General features: G+C 43.8%; 1 protein-coding gene across 1 annotated transcript; it reads right to left on the minus strand.

Moving 5' to 3' along the window:
- Positions 1-13,472: 13,472 nt before the first annotated feature.
- LOC138596967 (ras-related protein Rap-2b) lies at positions 13,473-16,075 on the minus strand. The gene is made up of 2 exons (XM_069668459.1): positions 15,185-16,075; positions 13,473-14,596 (listed from the first exon to the last, which is right to left on the minus strand). Exon 1 carries the CDS (start codon positions 15,787-15,789, stop codon positions 15,238-15,240), a length of 552 nt encoding a protein of 183 aa, XP_069524560.1. The 5' UTR covers positions 15,790-16,075; the 3' UTR covers positions 13,473-14,596; positions 15,185-15,237.
- Positions 16,076-16,766: the final 691 nt, after the last annotated feature.

Below are 16,766 nucleotides of genomic sequence, written 5' to 3' on the forward strand. Positions count from 1 at the left end.
GTACAGCAGGATACATATAAACCACATGCATGACGAGTCACAAAGGGGGCAAAAGTAACATTACCCAAAACTGAAGACAACCTAATGTTCGAACAATTTACCAGGGTTACAAATAGTTTGGGTAATAAAATATTTTTTCTTTCCTTCTACCAAATACGTTTGGCTAACCTGATGGTTTAATCACCTCTGGGGCAGTCTTGTTGTTGCCATGTGACTCAGAAAGTCATTCAATTTGGCTATCCATAAGTAGTGTTGGAAAATCAGTTTAAATATCTTTTGACTGTGTTTATCCTTTTTTAAAGTCCCTGGAAACAGTTTTTTTGTTGTCATTTGTGGTACTTGCGATGCTTCTGTAAGAAGGTGTGTTTCCCAATTTGTAGTATTTGATAAAATGTTGTGTATGTTCTGAGTAGTTTTCTTAAATTGCCTCTGTTCTGTCTATTTGCATGTGTTTTCTTACCCTGCATCCTCAGTGTTGAGCTTAAAGGGCCGCTACACATACCCCTGCTACAGTTTTACAAATTGACAAGATTATGTAAGGCTTGAAATGTACAAAACATATACAGGCATGGAGATGGAGAAAAAGGAGCGACAGAGCGAGAACACGCAGCTCTATGATCTGACAAAGCAGATAGACAAACGTACGTATGGGTATTTGGATGTGTGGGAAGAAGATATGAGTTGACTCTTGCATTACGGCTCCAGAAAGGCTTTATGACTCAGGTAGGCTGGGGGCAAGCTGCTTCGGAGAAGGATGGAAAGCTTGAGATGTAGACAAGTATAGGCAGGCAGGTTAAAAGCAAATCAGGAGAAGAGGAGGAGGAGGAGGACTGTGAGGGGTGCAGAGAGACTGACAGATGAACGCAACACAGGCCTGTCGGGTATCGCTGTTATACAACATCAGCCGTGAAGGTGCAGACTAATTACAATGCACATGTACATGAGACTGAGGCTGTGCTAATTGTGAGGAGCATGTGCGTGTTTGCGTGTGTGTGTGTGTGTGTGTACTGGTGTCTCTGCTGCCTTTGCATGTGGGATTTATCTTTGCCCAGCAGGCAGTGTTGTACCATATGGTCCTCAGAGTATTCCTAAAACAACACACACACTCAGACACAAAGAAACGTAAGCCGAGACATGAACACAGACATGAGCACATGTGAAGAAGAGGAAGAGAGAGTCACTGAAGGGCCGACTGCCCATCCTGATTCGCTGAGATCACAATCCAAATAATAATTACACAGGCTAACGCTATGCTAAAGCAAGAAATGAACTATAATTGCTGACATTTATGCAAAAAGGTCCAGTAAAATCACAGGCAGTGGGTGGAAAAGAGGGGAATAGAAGCGAGATAACAAAATGACGACAGACTTTTTTGTCATCTTCCAGACAGGAAGTCAGAAGCAGCTGAAAAAAGGTGACAATATGGCCCCTGAACTCCCCCTCAAACAGCAGGCTCTCCAAGGGGGGGCTGGCTGGAGGTCCACTAAGCCCCCTCTCCCAGAGCCCATATGGTCTGGAGGCTTACCCACCCTGAGATGACATGGGAAGAAGAAACAGGAACAAGGAGGAGCGAAGGACGACTAGCAGCGTACAGAGATGTGTGTTCATGTGTGACACACTCCAGGAAAGGCATAATTTCATGGAACGTGCGTGTGTGTGTTTGGATAGTCGTTTGCCTGGTTTCAAGGCTACAGGGGGTTTTGTGTGCGAGGAAACTAAGTGACATGCTGGAATTTATGTGTGTGCGTGTCCGGGTAAATAAATAAAGAGCAGTAATGACTGTGTGTCATATGATCCGCCTGCACGGTGACACTAATGGCATTAGCTTGAATGAGAGGCCTGCAGTGTGGCCTCCTCTCGTCCCTCATGTCCCTGTTTTCTCCCCTCCCTCTCTCTCTTCCTCCTCTCCTTTGTCATCTCCAGCTCGTCTCCAACACTTTCCCCTCTCTTTCATTCCTTATTTGTTCTTGTTTATTGATTTGTTTTAGATTGTTTGAGACAGACTGTTGCTGGGATGATTAGGCCTCCCCACCTTCTTAATTGGACGACATCTCATTACAGCTGACAATTCACACACTCAGTGATGCACATCCCAGATATCAATCAGTATTATAATGACTGGAGTCAACAGTTCCAAATTGAAAGAGGATCAAGGGACGCATTAAGATAATGAAGATGAGATGTGCCGGTTTTAAGTAATTATCCTGAGGATTGACTTTGCTGTTTTTGAATTGTCCGTCTCTTAGTACCTCAGAAGTTCTTTTAACATCTTTGAAAACTAGATTAATGATTTGTTTGGTGTTTCATGGAGTCCCATTAAACTAAGAAAGAGCACAAATTAAAGCAAAGGTTCGATTTGGGACAAAACTGTGTACGGTAAATATCAAGCTTAAGCTAGCAGCTTGCTAGCTTAGACAAGTTGTGTCCCAATTCAGCGGCTGCATCCTCGGAGGATGCATTGAAGGCCGACTGCGTCACAGCGGTGCGTCGAAGGCTCCTTCAGATGTGTCCGACAAATGCGGCCTCCTTTTCCCGGGGCAGGAAGGATCCATCAGATGCATCCTTCATTTTATTCCAAGATTCATTGTTAGCCAATTCAAACGAGATGGCGGACTCTTAAGTGGCACACTTGTAATGAAAAAGTCTTTGGTTGCAACTTAATCAAACTGCTAGCAATACTAATGATAAAAAAAATGAAGGGGGCCTTGAAACAAGTTAAGTTATGTGACGTTAGTTATGATAGCTAGTTAGCCCGCTAGCTGCCTGTGTCTAGGTGACAGGAGCTGCGTTTGGTGATGCAAGGTAATGGACAGAGCAGCTGGTGACGCAAACAGGAAATCCTCCGTAGACAAGACCGTCTCATCTAAGTTTCGCTTTAGGGGTCTACACAGGCTTTAGCTAGCCAACTGCTAGCTAAAGCATAAAGACAGGAAACAGACATAAACAGCTTGCCTGGCTCTGTCCAACATTAACAAAATGTGGCTACCAGGGCCTCTCAACCTCACAAATCCACAGGTTATATCTTATTTGTTTTGTATATAGAAAAAACAGTATAAACAAATGCTAATTTGTGCTTCTACAGGGGGCTATGTGCCAGCCTATTTCCTGGAAGGGCAGAGTGACTTCCTGGAGTCTTGTTATCATGTGACATCCCGTTGTAGATAGCTAGCTGTTTCAAGTCGTTGTGCTAAGCTAAGCTAAGCTAAGCTAAGCTAATTGGCTGCTGGAAGTAGATTTATATTTATAATTGTGTAGACATGAGATTGGTATCAATCATCTCATAAAACTCTTGGCAAAAATATCACTTTATAGTTCCAAAATGTTGAACTATTCCAGGAACAGATAAACAGGGCATAAAAAATTACTGTCAGTAAGCAGCTAGATAATCACATGATGCCTTATAAAAACCAACAGATGGTCCAACGAAAGCTAATAAAGCAAATGAAGACGAATGTAGCTGAGAGAAGTAAGTGAGGACAGGTTTAGACATGCCCTGAGGGAGGGAGGAAGAGAGGAGTGAAGGGAAAAGGAAAAGAGAAGCACAAGCAACGACACTGAGTCACACAGCAGGACAGGAAGTCTTAGATGGAGACACCCTTCCTTCCTGTCAGCGACCTGATCACTAACACTGGACACCATTCAGTCGCACATCACATGAGACATGCGACAATTATTGCAGAGGACAGTACCAAGCGTTGTACTTAGTGCAGTTTGAATGGAGTTATACTTAAGGCTATGTGTTGCTCATAGTAACTTGTTTTAGTGAAACCGCTGCATCGATTCTAAGAGTGTACACATGAACCCAGTCAGGGTGCAATCTTCTCCGGGAGCAGTTGGTTTTCACTACCTCCTACTTTTGATTTCAGTGCCTGTGATGATAAAAAATTGATCTCCAGGGGGGGGTGTATTTTATCTACTCTTGTGGAGTTTTCTTTTGGTAAGAGCCCACAGGCTGACGAGTAAGGACACACTGAAATCTCAGCAGCCAGACAGTACATTTGAGCACACCCATTGATCAGAAAATTACTTTGTAACCAAGCACGGGGTGCCAAAAGCAGAGAGAAGCTGAGTTCTGGATTTATGTGCAGCTCCCATCTGTTAACTTGCTTTTCAGTTATCTTATTGTGCCTGAAGCCCAGTTAGACATTTGCATATGAGAACAAACAGTCTGCAAATATCATTTTGACACCTTTGAAAGAAAGACTGGATGTAATTTTCACAGGCAGACACTGGGTAAGTTAGATCACACCATGAAGAGTGTGATCTGTCGTAATGGAGGAAAAATGGCAGAAGAGCTAGTGGTCTCATATTGCAATGGTAGGAGGGTGTGATAGAGCACACAACCCCTACCGCTGCTGTACTATTACACCATATCTGGCTGTAGTTTCTGGCACTGCAGGGACCTGAATTGAGCGTTATTACATCCAGCCGAGTGCGAAAATGTTCAGACTATTTCATTAATGCGCCTTAATGTGGCAAACAGGAAGTTGTGCCAACATTGCATGACTGCAGTAAGAACCAACTAGAGATATCATGATGGTATTTTCACAACAGGCATGATGGAGTGATGATTACACGAGTTGTTTGGTTAGTTTGGCTCGGCGAGCATGCACACAAGCTCCCGCATGTTTGTACACGAGCGTGCTGGGGATAGTTAAGAGCTATTTTAGTGTTCAAAAAATGGTGGCAATGCCAAGAAGAGTAGAAATGCATAAGCAGAAGCCTGTGTGAGCAATGCAAGTATCAAAACATACATGCATCCTCACATTAACAGTGTTTATCAGACTTAAGCATGCAAAAGAGGTTATTTGTAGAACATAACTAATGCTAATAAAAGCTCCAAAGGGGAACTAAGTATAATTGCAAATATGGACATAAATCTAATAGTGTATTTTTAACACTGCACAGCAGCAGTGCTAGCAGTGCAGCCGGATTCAGAGCCCCGCGATGTGGGTCAGTAGACTGGAGATTCCCAGTGTCACAGGAGACTTCCTCTTCCACAGCTCCACGCAGGATATGAACAATTTCCTCAGAGCTGAGCCTCTGCAAAATTCCCAGAAATCCCTTATACATGGAGGGTCACATCTAGGGCATCGCTTCATCTTAAAGATAACACATAATGGCAGTTTCATGTATTGTACTCTTGCATGGTGTAACGCAGGTATGATTGCACATGTACGGTGCGCAGTACCTTGTCAGCAAAAAAATATCACAGCAGTTTCCGTGAAAATGAAAGAGACGAGTGTGACTCATGTGGTAATAACCTGGTGTGATGTGTTAACGCTGATTTGGCTGTAGAGGTAAGAATGTTTTGTTCTGACTGCTGAGCTGTCAAGCTCACTTCCTGCTGCTGTGTGCTGGTGTGTGAGACAGCTACTCTGACATTCTGGGTGGGGCTCCTGTGTAATTTCACAGGGTCAACTAAAAGAAGTCAGCTGTGTGACACTCTGATTTGCCCATAAAGACTTCCTGTCAGGACCATATTAGGAACAGGCTTCCGAAAGGTAAATAACATGTTGCGACATATTCTGCAAATCACATTTTTACAAAGTTAAAGTTGAAACTATGGATTTTGAACCTTTACAAACAGTCCTACAAATGTGTTTTTTAGCTAGTTAGCTTAAAGTTTATCTTATTACACGCACTGTCTGCTGGGAATGTGTTTGCAAGAATCACATTTAGAAACCCACAAAAAAATGGTAGTCTTTTAATTGCTTAAAGTAATAATCTTAAAGAATCTTATGAAGTCAGTATCTATAGCCGCATGAGGTAACACAATGACCCACTGATGAAAGCCTTTGCATTTGCAGTATTCCAGACTGGGTTTCTGGTGCGACTTTCGTGAGCAAAATCACAAGTGGCGCCCAGTTAGTGACACAGTTTCCATCAGCCAGCAGTAGTTGGTCTGCCAGAGAGGGTAGGCGGAGCTAAGCGGCTGCTTTTCCGGTCTCTGCAAGTGTTGCGAGTAAACAATAATCGACTATGGCTGAACAAACAAAGAAAAGATCGATGACTACAGATACAACTTCAAAAATAAGTGAAAATCCAAAGAAAAAGAAACAAATTCGACGCTCAGATGAAGGCAAACTGTCTAAAAAGGAAAGCGACCGTCAGCAAGGAAAATCAAGAGTTACAACCGGAGCCAACCGTGGACGTCACACATGCAACACCGTTTGGATATCGGGGAAGTGTGCTCCCGCAAAGGTGCCGCCAAAGAGAATGAAACTGAGATCTTTGAGATTCCCACTTTACAATGTTAGTTTGGTTCATGTCCTCGTTGGTAAACAGACAAAATTCACGGCATTTTGAATTCTACCTGAAATAAGTGGGGTTCTGTAGCTGTATGGATAAGCCAGTTTGTTGCTTTTGGTAGTGTGATGGCTCTGAAAGTTATGGACTTTGGCGTATGGTCTGGGGAAATCCTTACTAATAGTCCCTACTAAATCACAGGAAGATAGAAACGTACATGTCCACATATCAGAACTCAAAAACAAGACAGTGAGACAACGCACGTACTTGAAAACTTCAGCTTTTCTTTTCTCTCCCACAAGGTTCTTTTGCTGCCCCTGGTTGCTCTGCAGGTTATAAAAGAGATGTTGCATAACCCCGCCTCAGGAGAAAAGTCTGATGATGAATCTTGTCTCATAACCGGGGGAAGGAGTCAGACATATAGAGACAGAAGAAGAGTAAATAACTACATAAACACCCCTTGATGGTAACATTTTGAAAAGTATCTCTCAAGCATTTCTCGCCCCGCCGAGGAAACACGCACACGCTGAGCTGAGAGAGCAGAAAATGACACATTCCTAGAAAGGCCTTACAAACTAAATTGGAGGAATGAGGTGGCAGAAACAGGATGTAGAGTAATGATGAGAACAGTCACTCACTCAGTAGAGATGGGGGGAGAAAAAGATGATGGAATGAGAAAAAGAAATGGAATTGCAAATGCGCGGGAAGGGGGGAGGAAGGTCACGGATGTCACGGCATGTTAGTCAGAATGCTGACGTTACCGTGGTGACAGAGGAGGGCAACGCCAGAGTGGTGGGTGGCAAGTCACGTGACCCCACGTCAGGCCCCCGGAGGAGGATGCCATGAACCCTCTTTGACCACAGATCGAGCAGATGGGGGGATGGAGAGGAAAGGAGGGCAGGAGGATGAAGCTGGTTGTAAGTTACGTATATGTGGAAAAGTTTAACACCGAAGAAGAGTCTGTCATATAGTTTGTTTTACAGCACGAGGACTGAGCAAGCAGAGTAATGTAGAGAGCGAAGACAGATTCTGTCAGCAGGAGGTCAAGGTTTACGTCCTGCTTACATCAAGCATCCTGTCCTGCTGTAGTGTCCATAGCTTGACACACTCCCAGCAGGAGCCAGCTGTAACAGCTCTTCAGACTGAGCCTATTAGAGTAAGGCGGAGGAAGTTAATAACAAAACTAGTTCCTACAAAGAGATTAGTTATTGGTTAGTGCACACACCCTTAGCTGGCATGTGTAACTTGAGATGTTCCGAATCTTTTACTTCTCGATAAAATTTCTGACACCTAGACTTGAACCGATATTGAGTACCCGTCTGATACCTGTGTTAACAAAACATGTACATTGTTGGTGGAATAAACTGATTGATTTTGCTACATTTTAATTTGTTGTTGCTTTTATCATCACATGATAATTGGCCTTAAAATAGTTCCTCTTTCAGGGACCAATAAATTATGGTATCGGATTGATTGACAGATGTACCCGCCAATACCCGATACCCTAATTTAATACAATATCAGAGGTTGATACAGATACTGGTATCGTTAGTGAAACATCTTTATGTGTACAGATGTAAAGATAACTCATACTAACTGACGATGCTAACGTTAGCATGCTTATATATGACATGTTTATATTGAAGACTAACACCTGACTTTACACTTGATTAAAATGCTATTGAATGCTAACGTTTACAGGGGAAGTTTAAGATACTTTAAGTTATTCGCAGCAACTAATGCATCAATGACTGAATAAAAATACTACTTTTGATTTACAGATCACTAAATTCTATAAATAGCGTAGTTTAAATGGTGCAACAAAATTTTGTAAACCACTTGTTTGAATTTAAAAACTAATTTCCACTAAGAAACTTAGCAAAGACTAAACAAAATACTCCTTATTGCATTTACAGATGGATGGTGAAACCCAATCTAGAGCCAAAGATGCAGTTTTTATTGCTAACTGTTGCATGAGACGTGCTTGTGGTTTAGGGTGGCATTGGTCAGGGTGTGTGGGTATTATTATATCACATAAAAAAATCTCCCAGCGCATTATCACAACCAATAGTTTAAAACTTCTAACTCTGCTGTTTTGTGGTTTTAACCCAAACCCTCTGAAATCACACAAATAGCACGGCCAGCTCCGAATGATGTTGTTTCTCTTTCTGTAAATGTGACCTAATGCATCACGTCTGAACGTCTGATGCAGGCCTTTGATCCAACTGTGACACAAACAAACTGCAAGGAAATTAAAGAGGCCGTTCACTTCTTGTAAGTCCTCTGACAGAGAAAGCCAAGTGAGAAACCACACCCAAGCCTCAGGAGCTACTTCTGAAGCTGCCATGTGACTGACGCGCTCTGGGCCGAAGGTGACACAGTGATATCAGCGCTGTTTTTGAAGTTTGGTATCTTGAGCTGATAAACTCTCAATTAGAAATGTAATCATACCTACAGAAGGATCAAATTGCAGTCTCTCTTTCCTCCACGCACACATTGACCTGATTTCCTCCCTTCATAATTAAAACACTGATTGTAACCGAGCTCAATTACTAATCAGGTCCTTAAGCATTCCGCGTCCTCACTGACACCAGTGAACAAAAGCTATTAATCCACACAGGGGACGCGGCGAGTAACTAGTCCTGTCTGACTGGCTCATTTGGCCTACTTTCCTCTTCAGTTCGAGCTCTGGTGCGAACTGAGGCAACTGTGCTATGATTATCTAAAGATGGAATAAAGAGCAGTTTGACTGTGTGCCCAGTGGGATCCATCTTGTGACACAGTGGGGCGGTGTCTGGAGGCCTGTTTAGACAAACTCTGCACTCTCTCTTTTATCCTTTATCTCAGCTGCTCGCTATCTCTCCACCTTTGCGTTTGTTCTTGGCGATAGTCATCTCGATTCGGCCTCCATCCGAGTCGTGATGAGGAATACGAAAACAAGAAAAGACGGGGAACAACAACAAAAGTAAGTTCCACTCAGACATAAAGGGCAACAGCAAAGCTAAACCCTTGAAATGAACAATGAAGGACACAGAAAGATCACTTCTTTTCTTATCACAACTTTCGCCACCGTTCAATCGCTCTCTCTCAGTTCAGGCTAAAGACATGTCCAGGCATTACAGTTGAAGGAATGGGAGGAATGAGAGGAATTCCGGGGCATTCCCATCTCGGCACAGTCAGCGCAGAGTGAGAAGGCCACTCCCTGATTTACAGAGAGAGCTGAATGAAGAAACTAATGGATGATCAGTGCTCACTCACTCTGGTAGACAAACACAATGATACAGAGATATCACCATCAAGCCCACCAAAAGGTACTGCTACTGCAAATCTACCGTAACTTTCTCCAGAAAGATCAACATATTTCAGATCTCACACAATCTTTTGTCGACATCTGGTAGTTCAAGGTGCAGTGTGGTCAAAGAATAAGATAAGGTTGCATGGAAAAAGTGATAACTGAGCAAACAGCACACAGCTATGAGAGGGAAGTTGGTACAACAGAGGAGGTAAGCGATGCCTCTCCTGCTTGTGTCTGGACAAAGTCCCGGTGTTGGAATGCTGCAGGAATCTTAACTGCAGTGTATTTCAATGTGCACTACGTGGGTTAACTGCATTGTGTGTGTGTTTGTGGGTGTTTAAGAGCGAGTGAAAGAGCAGAAAAACAAAGCTCATTCAGGCTTCTTTGAGAAGACAAACAAGGAGCAAATGGTTATTCCTGTGTTGTAATGGTAATGCCGTGTACTAAAAGAAACACACATCTAAATGCAAGCACTGCTACCTGCTACCTTAAAATGTCATGAAAGAAAAAAAAGAGAGTTAATGGATTTTAGAGAGCATGCTGCCTTGGACGGACACAGAACATAACGGCACATCTGCCAAGAAAAAAAGGGCAGAAACCACACGCTCGAACACAACAGAGCCTCAAAAATAGCCCGATGACGCTGGGAGAGAAAGAGAGGTCTGTAATTCAGAGAGCAGTCTATATAGTGATTAAGTCCCATGTAAAAAATGCAAACACACACCACCCACTCTCACTGGCTCTGTCGCAACACTTCCTGTCAGAGCAGCAGCTCCCAACAGCAAGAAAAAAAAACACAGCAAAGATCTTGCATGCAAACAACACACCCGTCTTTTAATCAGTCAGAAATCAATATTTAGTTTACTGCAACAGAGAGAAGGAAAATATTTATCTGAGGCTGTAAAGTCTGCTTCGACAACTCTCTTTACAACACAGAAATTAGCTGATGTATAATCCCGCTTCCCGTGAGCGCAAGGGAAGAAGATATATGTCTGTGACGACTGAGAGAAAGCTGATCAAACACACCGACACCCTCCTCTCTTACAGTCACCATTCCAGCAGTGACTGAGCTCCCATAGGTCACGAGGCCACCCCGAGCAGCCATACCACATCCCAACCCCCCTTAACCATGGCAACCACATCACATGACCATCTCCCATGACCAGCAACCGCTGACGAGCCTGGCCATCTGTAAACCTGAACGCCGCTGATTTCCTGCCGGCTGCGACTGGAACCAATAGATTCAAAAATAACCTAATTAAATAGCTCACACGGCTGCAGCTCAAGTATGTCAAAATGTGACTGTAACGAACTGAGTGACTAAAAGGCTGAAGCCAATTAAAGTGGGGACCACACACTGGTGCTGAGTTGGGCAATCAAAGAAAGAAACAGGAAGTGAAACTTTCACCTTCTTGCTTCTTAGAAAGAGATAGATAAAGAAACAGGAACTCCACAGGCCCCTTTCTCTCCAAAGGGCAAATTCTTCTGCTATCAGATGTTTACACCACAGCAAGTGACTGAAGCTGCGCAGCAGTCAAAGATGGGGGTGTACATTTACAGTATCTGGGGCAAAGCTGTAGTAACTGCTCCCTGTCATCCACTACCGGTTAAACCATATCATTAAAACGCGAGGAGTTCAACTCATACAATCTGTATCGAGGCATTCAAGGAAACATGCTATTAGCCTTGGCTTCACATAGATAGCATAGCTAAACTACCCACGGCGTGTAGTGGATGTAAGGACGATCTGAGACCTGCTATCAACAGTGACAAACAGTGAGCAAAACACTGGAACCAAATATTAAGAAGTAAAGCTGCCTTTTCAGCTCGAGGGATTACACATAGTTTTGTACTCACACACAATGCGCAAGCATGTAAAGATATAGATATATGCACTGTAGCTGGGAAATAGTAGCTACTGTTTTTCAACATTCAGTCTAAAAAATGTCTTTTTTCAATTGTTCCCAGTGAGGACAGAGCGTATGCGGCTGCGTGCGGCCGCCTCGAGAAAAAGCGCTGCTCCAAGCGTCTTTTTTCAGACCCTTCCGCCTTTTTTGTGCAGCCGCTCTGAGTGCTTCGAGTTGAAAATCTCTGAACATTTCAGAAAGGCGCAGGTGTCGTCACCGCCACTTTTTTTTCAAGCAACTAATCAAGCGCCACTTGTCACCCTGGTTACCACCAATTACGGAGGAGCAACTTGTTCTGGCCGTTTCTGTCTACCTGGAGCTGTGACAAACAAACACTATTACAACAGAGATGGAAAAGCCCATTTGTGGGGGCAGATCGGCCGGACACTAAATGTTGCTGGTAAGTGTTGTGCTTTCATCGCCGTTTGTGTTGTAAGCTTGTTGTTAGCTCTCCAGTAAGTTAAAATTATTGTTGTCATAGAAACAAAACCTGCACTCTTCTGCCAGCAAAAGGCGTTACGTGGACACTGGGCCTATGAGCTTCGTCAAATGTAATGCAAAGCAGAATACATTTTACATCCATATATTGACTCTTAAATATATGATTTAGCATATATTTACTATATTATGGCTACTACAATTTAGCCCAGCTCTAGCATACACCACCGTGCAATCACACCTGTTGGATACATATTCCCGCTGAATCGCCCCCTAACACAACCCCATACCCTGACCTCCCCATGCCCCACAGTCACATGGTGTGGGCACGGCCAGAGAATACATATGATATCATTGCTTACACTGGCAAGCAGGCACAGACACCCAGGCCTACACAGCCACACAAAGTGGTATGAGCCTGTGCAGGACAGTGACAGGCAGACACATGTGCTGAGACTCATAAGACACATACAGTACATTCCATAACACAACTCACATATAAAAAAGGTGCAGCTTGAAGACCGACACACATCCACTCTCAGAAACACCGGGCTCTATGAGAAGCCTGTCTTGTGTTTGTTTACTCTCTCCCCCCGAAGCCATACAGCGGCCGACCAGCCAGCCAGCCAGCCAGCCAGCCAGCCAGCCGGGGCTCGGTAATCCCTGTAGGTAAACAGAAGCGGAGCAGGGCCCTGCTCAGTCATACAGGCCCCTCCACATCACACCACTACACCCACACACGCTGCACCCAGGCTGAAGCTCTGGGCTCAAACAGTGCTACACCCACACAGCTAAAAGAGACATCTCTCAGGAGCTGCAGAGCCCGGTCTTGTCTATTAATGCATGGGAGGATGATCCGCCGATAGAGGTGCTTTTATCTAGATCACATGCTGTGTGGTGAATACAACAGGGGTTCATGAGAGAGGCAGGGATGACAAATCTCATCGGGCATTTTACAATTATCTATACACGAATCCCTGCTGCTCAGAGACAGAATGCACTGAAAATAACCATGCTGCGATTACCGGCGACATTTAAACACGGCAACACGCTGACAAAGGGGAGTTATGCATCTATGTGTAAAGCTAGTCGTACCATGTCTGTTTTCTTTCAGCTTTCACATCAAAGTGGTCCCAGCGTATACCACAAAGAAAGTTGGGATAAAACGAGCACGGCTACGCAGCAGTCCTGTGCTACAACTTACAGAGCTTTCAATAAAGCTTCCTTGAAGGTGCCCTGTAAATTTGTCGACACAGAACTGAACAAACAAACGGTTAGCCTGAGGGCTATCATCAACTATTAAACACATATAAGGTTGGGTTTTGAGGGGAAGTCGGAGTAAATTATGCACACAACTGAACATTTCCTTTTTGAACTACTGTATCACATTGGGTATTTGTAGTAATCCAGCTATTTATGTGTTTCCAAACATACTAAGCTGGTGTTGAAGCAATGATAAACTCTTGTCCAAACTGCTCAGGACAACTTTGTTTAGGCTCAGCAAACTGGCAGTCAGCCATCGCGGTAATACGAAGCAACAAGTAGATGTCAACAAATTGAAAACACAGCCTGGTTTCGTTTTTTTAAAAATGCAATTTGTATTAAAAGTCTTGTTTTTTTTTTTCTTTTAAAACAGACAGCCCCACTGTTAAAAGGCTGATCTGAAATTCAACTTACAATCAGGTTAGATTTGTCAACGGTACATCATCACATTTCCTGTTAAAAACCACAAAATAAAGATAACAAACAGAATTCGATTTAAGGTGGACTGGAAGGTAAGCGTTTGGTGGTGTTGTTGTCACGTCTTTAGGGTGTTCCAGTACCTGTGCATTTCAAGATAAAAGTTTGGCCTTTGACTAAGCAGACATTGCAAAATGAACACCTTAGACTTCAAAAAGGCCGATGTAAAACATAGAGAAATTCCTTTAACAAAAAGCCTATTGTAGTTTCTTTTTTCCAGCCTCCACCACTATGATGCAGAAGAACAGTTCACTATATTTTGGATTGCCGTGATGAAGGGTTCTTTTGGTGAGACATGTTGGTTGGCACTAAATCTGAACAGCTGATTTGTTTCGGAAAGGCACTCGACACAAGGGCGATCCGGTCACCGTCCCCTGTGTCACTTCAGTTAAGGTCCTCTCGCACACTGAGGAGGAGATGAAGGAAAAAAGTGGCACTCGTCACGTTTACTCCACCAGCAGAAAAGTGGTGTCAATTTCTCTTTGACTTTGAACAAAAAAAAAAACATAGGGTTTGGAGTGTTGCGGAGAATTTCTCCAGGCAGAGATATCACTCGAATCTTTACCCGCCCCAGACTGTGCAGTTATTTAACAAAATATACTCTCTCTGTCCTCTTCTTATACAGAAATATCCATTTATGAGTGTCTTTTAAGTGTTGCCCTCCTTTCTTTTCCATTGGAGTTTAGTTCCAGTTGTGAGTACAGTTGGAACAGGTGAGAAGGGTGTTGCTGAAACTCCCCGTCACTGCGTTGGCATCAATGGCGGACACTGATCGTGCAGCAAAGATACTCCAACCCAGCAGAATTCCTGAAGAGTGGACCCCTCCCTCTGTCTCTGTTGCTCCCCTCCTCCTTCTCCTCTTCCTCCTCCTCCACTCGTCCCCCTGCAGCATTCCTCCCTGTATTTTTCTCCAAGGCCAGGGTGAGACACGAAGAAGAGCTCAACAGTACACACTTGCTGCAACACACTGCCACAAACAAGAGATAAAAAGGGTCATGAATGAACTACAACTTCTGACAAGAGATAGAAGAAAAACAGAGCTTCCGATGCTAATTTCGGGCTTAGTGCAAGAAAAAACAACTTGCTGATCCCTGAATGTAGGCCAAGCAAGAACATTGGAATCTCCCGACTCCTGTTAACCTCATTCTGGAAAATACCATTTGAGTAGTTAGCTTAAATAACTCAAGACTGTAGGTGTACTGATTCAAGCCCTAACTTTGTGAAGCTATTCAAGTTAGTCATAGCTTGCTCCTCCAGTTCTGCAAATGAGTCAGACACTTCCCCAATCTGCTTAGCAAAACAATAGACTGCAAGTGCCATACTGTAGGTTACCAGTGAATACCAACACTACGAAAGAGAACCTCAAGTTTAAGCTTTTAAATGTAGCTAAGTTGACCATATATCCGGTGCTTTTATGCTCCCTACACTATACTTATATATGGACATGTGCTAGCAAAGGACTTCCATGACAAGTTTATAATGCTTATAAATGGTCACTTAATAAACTATCACTAATGTCAGCTGTACATTGTCAGTGTATGGTGTTTCAACTTACCATTGCAAACTTAAACCCGAGCAAGGTATAAAACGTAATGGTTTTCCTTTTTCTTAAAGAATGACACAAGACGAACAGCACTGGTCGTCGCCATTCGGTGTTGAGGCATAGTTCATCTGTCGGACTATCTCTGCAAACAGCTCGTCCACCGAGGTTTTATTTTTGGCTGAAGTTTCCATGAACGGGCAGTTCCACTCGTCCGCGAGCGCCTTCCCCTCCCCGGACGAGACCTCCCTCTCCCCCTCCAGGTCCACTTTGTTTCCCACCAGAATCATCGGCACTCTCTCGTACCTTTTCACCCTAATGATCTGATCCCTCATCGGTTTGATATCCTGGAAGCTCTGCTGGTTGACCAGGCTGTAGACAAGGATGAAGCCCTGCCCGTTTTTGATGTATAAGTCTCGCATGGAGGCGAACTGCTCCGTCCCCGCCGTGTCCAGGATCTCCAGGACGGACGGAGAGGAGTCCACCTCGATCTCCTTCCTGTAGAAATCCTCTATCGTAGGGTCGTATTTCTCTATGAAGGATCCCGTCACGAACTGGACGGTTAGTGCGGATTTACCGACCCCTCCGGACCCGAGAACCACTACTTTGTACTCTCTCATGGTTCCCAAAACAGCCGACACTCCTGCTTCCTCTCCGCTGTGAGCCCGCTAGCCGCCCTGCTGGGTTTCAAACCGTTCACCGTTGCGCCTCCGCCAGCAGTTTTGTACAGCCTCCGGTCGGTGAATACGGGGCGTGGCCGTTAATTATCACCGTTGAGAAGGTAAAAACAGTTGTTTCCGACCCACACTCAGCATTTGTATTGTGGCATGTTGAGCTCCCGACGACAGTCCAGCCGGTTCTTAAGCAAGCTTCCCCCGTTTTCGTTCAAGTAGCTACCGTGCGCCCGTTGCTCTCTTTGATAGACTCAAGTCAACCGTTACGGAAGCCTACCACTTCCTGTAGTGGCTTTCAAAATAAGAGTTTAACGGGCTAATGTGTCCTCCATAGTCAATTGAAATACGGTTTCATTACTTCTTTGATAAAATATTTGTCAAAGTATTTATCCAAAACTGTTTTTGCTTTCCGTATTTGTGTGGTAATGTATTATTTTATTGTAATTCGTATACCCTCTAGAAAACAAGCTATTCAATTTCCGGTAGAGTCTTTGATAATTCTAGCTAACTTGACGCCGTGAGCTCTCTGTGCTTCCTGCCCACACTCAGCACGCAGCAGTCTGCGTCCCACGTCACTCAATAAAAAGTCTTCAGTGTTTAGTTAAAGGTGCAGTGCGGCTATAATCGCACAGTCAGCGCGGCTGCTACACTCAGTACCCACGCAGACCTGCCACACCTTAGTTTCGACATTACTTATCCATGGGCTTACTACTGCTTGAGTCACCTTCTGATAACTTACTGGAAAAGGCATATTTACTGCGATGTCAGCTTATTGCTTAACCTTAAAACACATTGTGGAAAGTAGTTTTCCTCACCCCTTATACTCTGGATTTATCAAATGGGTTTATGACTGAGTTAGTATTTACAGAGATAGCCAAGTAAAAAAAAAGGCAAGCATAATATAAATAAATAAAACATATAAA

This window comes from Semicossyphus pulcher, unplaced genomic scaffold, assembly GCF_022749685.1.
Source record: "Semicossyphus pulcher isolate SPU_LCO1_2020_fin unplaced genomic scaffold, fSemPul1.0.p SCAF_19, whole genome shotgun sequence".
NCBI classification, from domain to species: Eukaryota; Metazoa; Chordata; class Actinopteri; order Labriformes; family Labridae; genus Semicossyphus; species Semicossyphus pulcher.

Coding starts and splice junctions, on each gene's coding strand:
- LOC138596967 (XM_069668459.1), bottom strand. CDS start 15,789: ATGAGAGAGTACAAAGTAGTGGTTCTCGGGTCCGGAGGGGTCGGTAAA.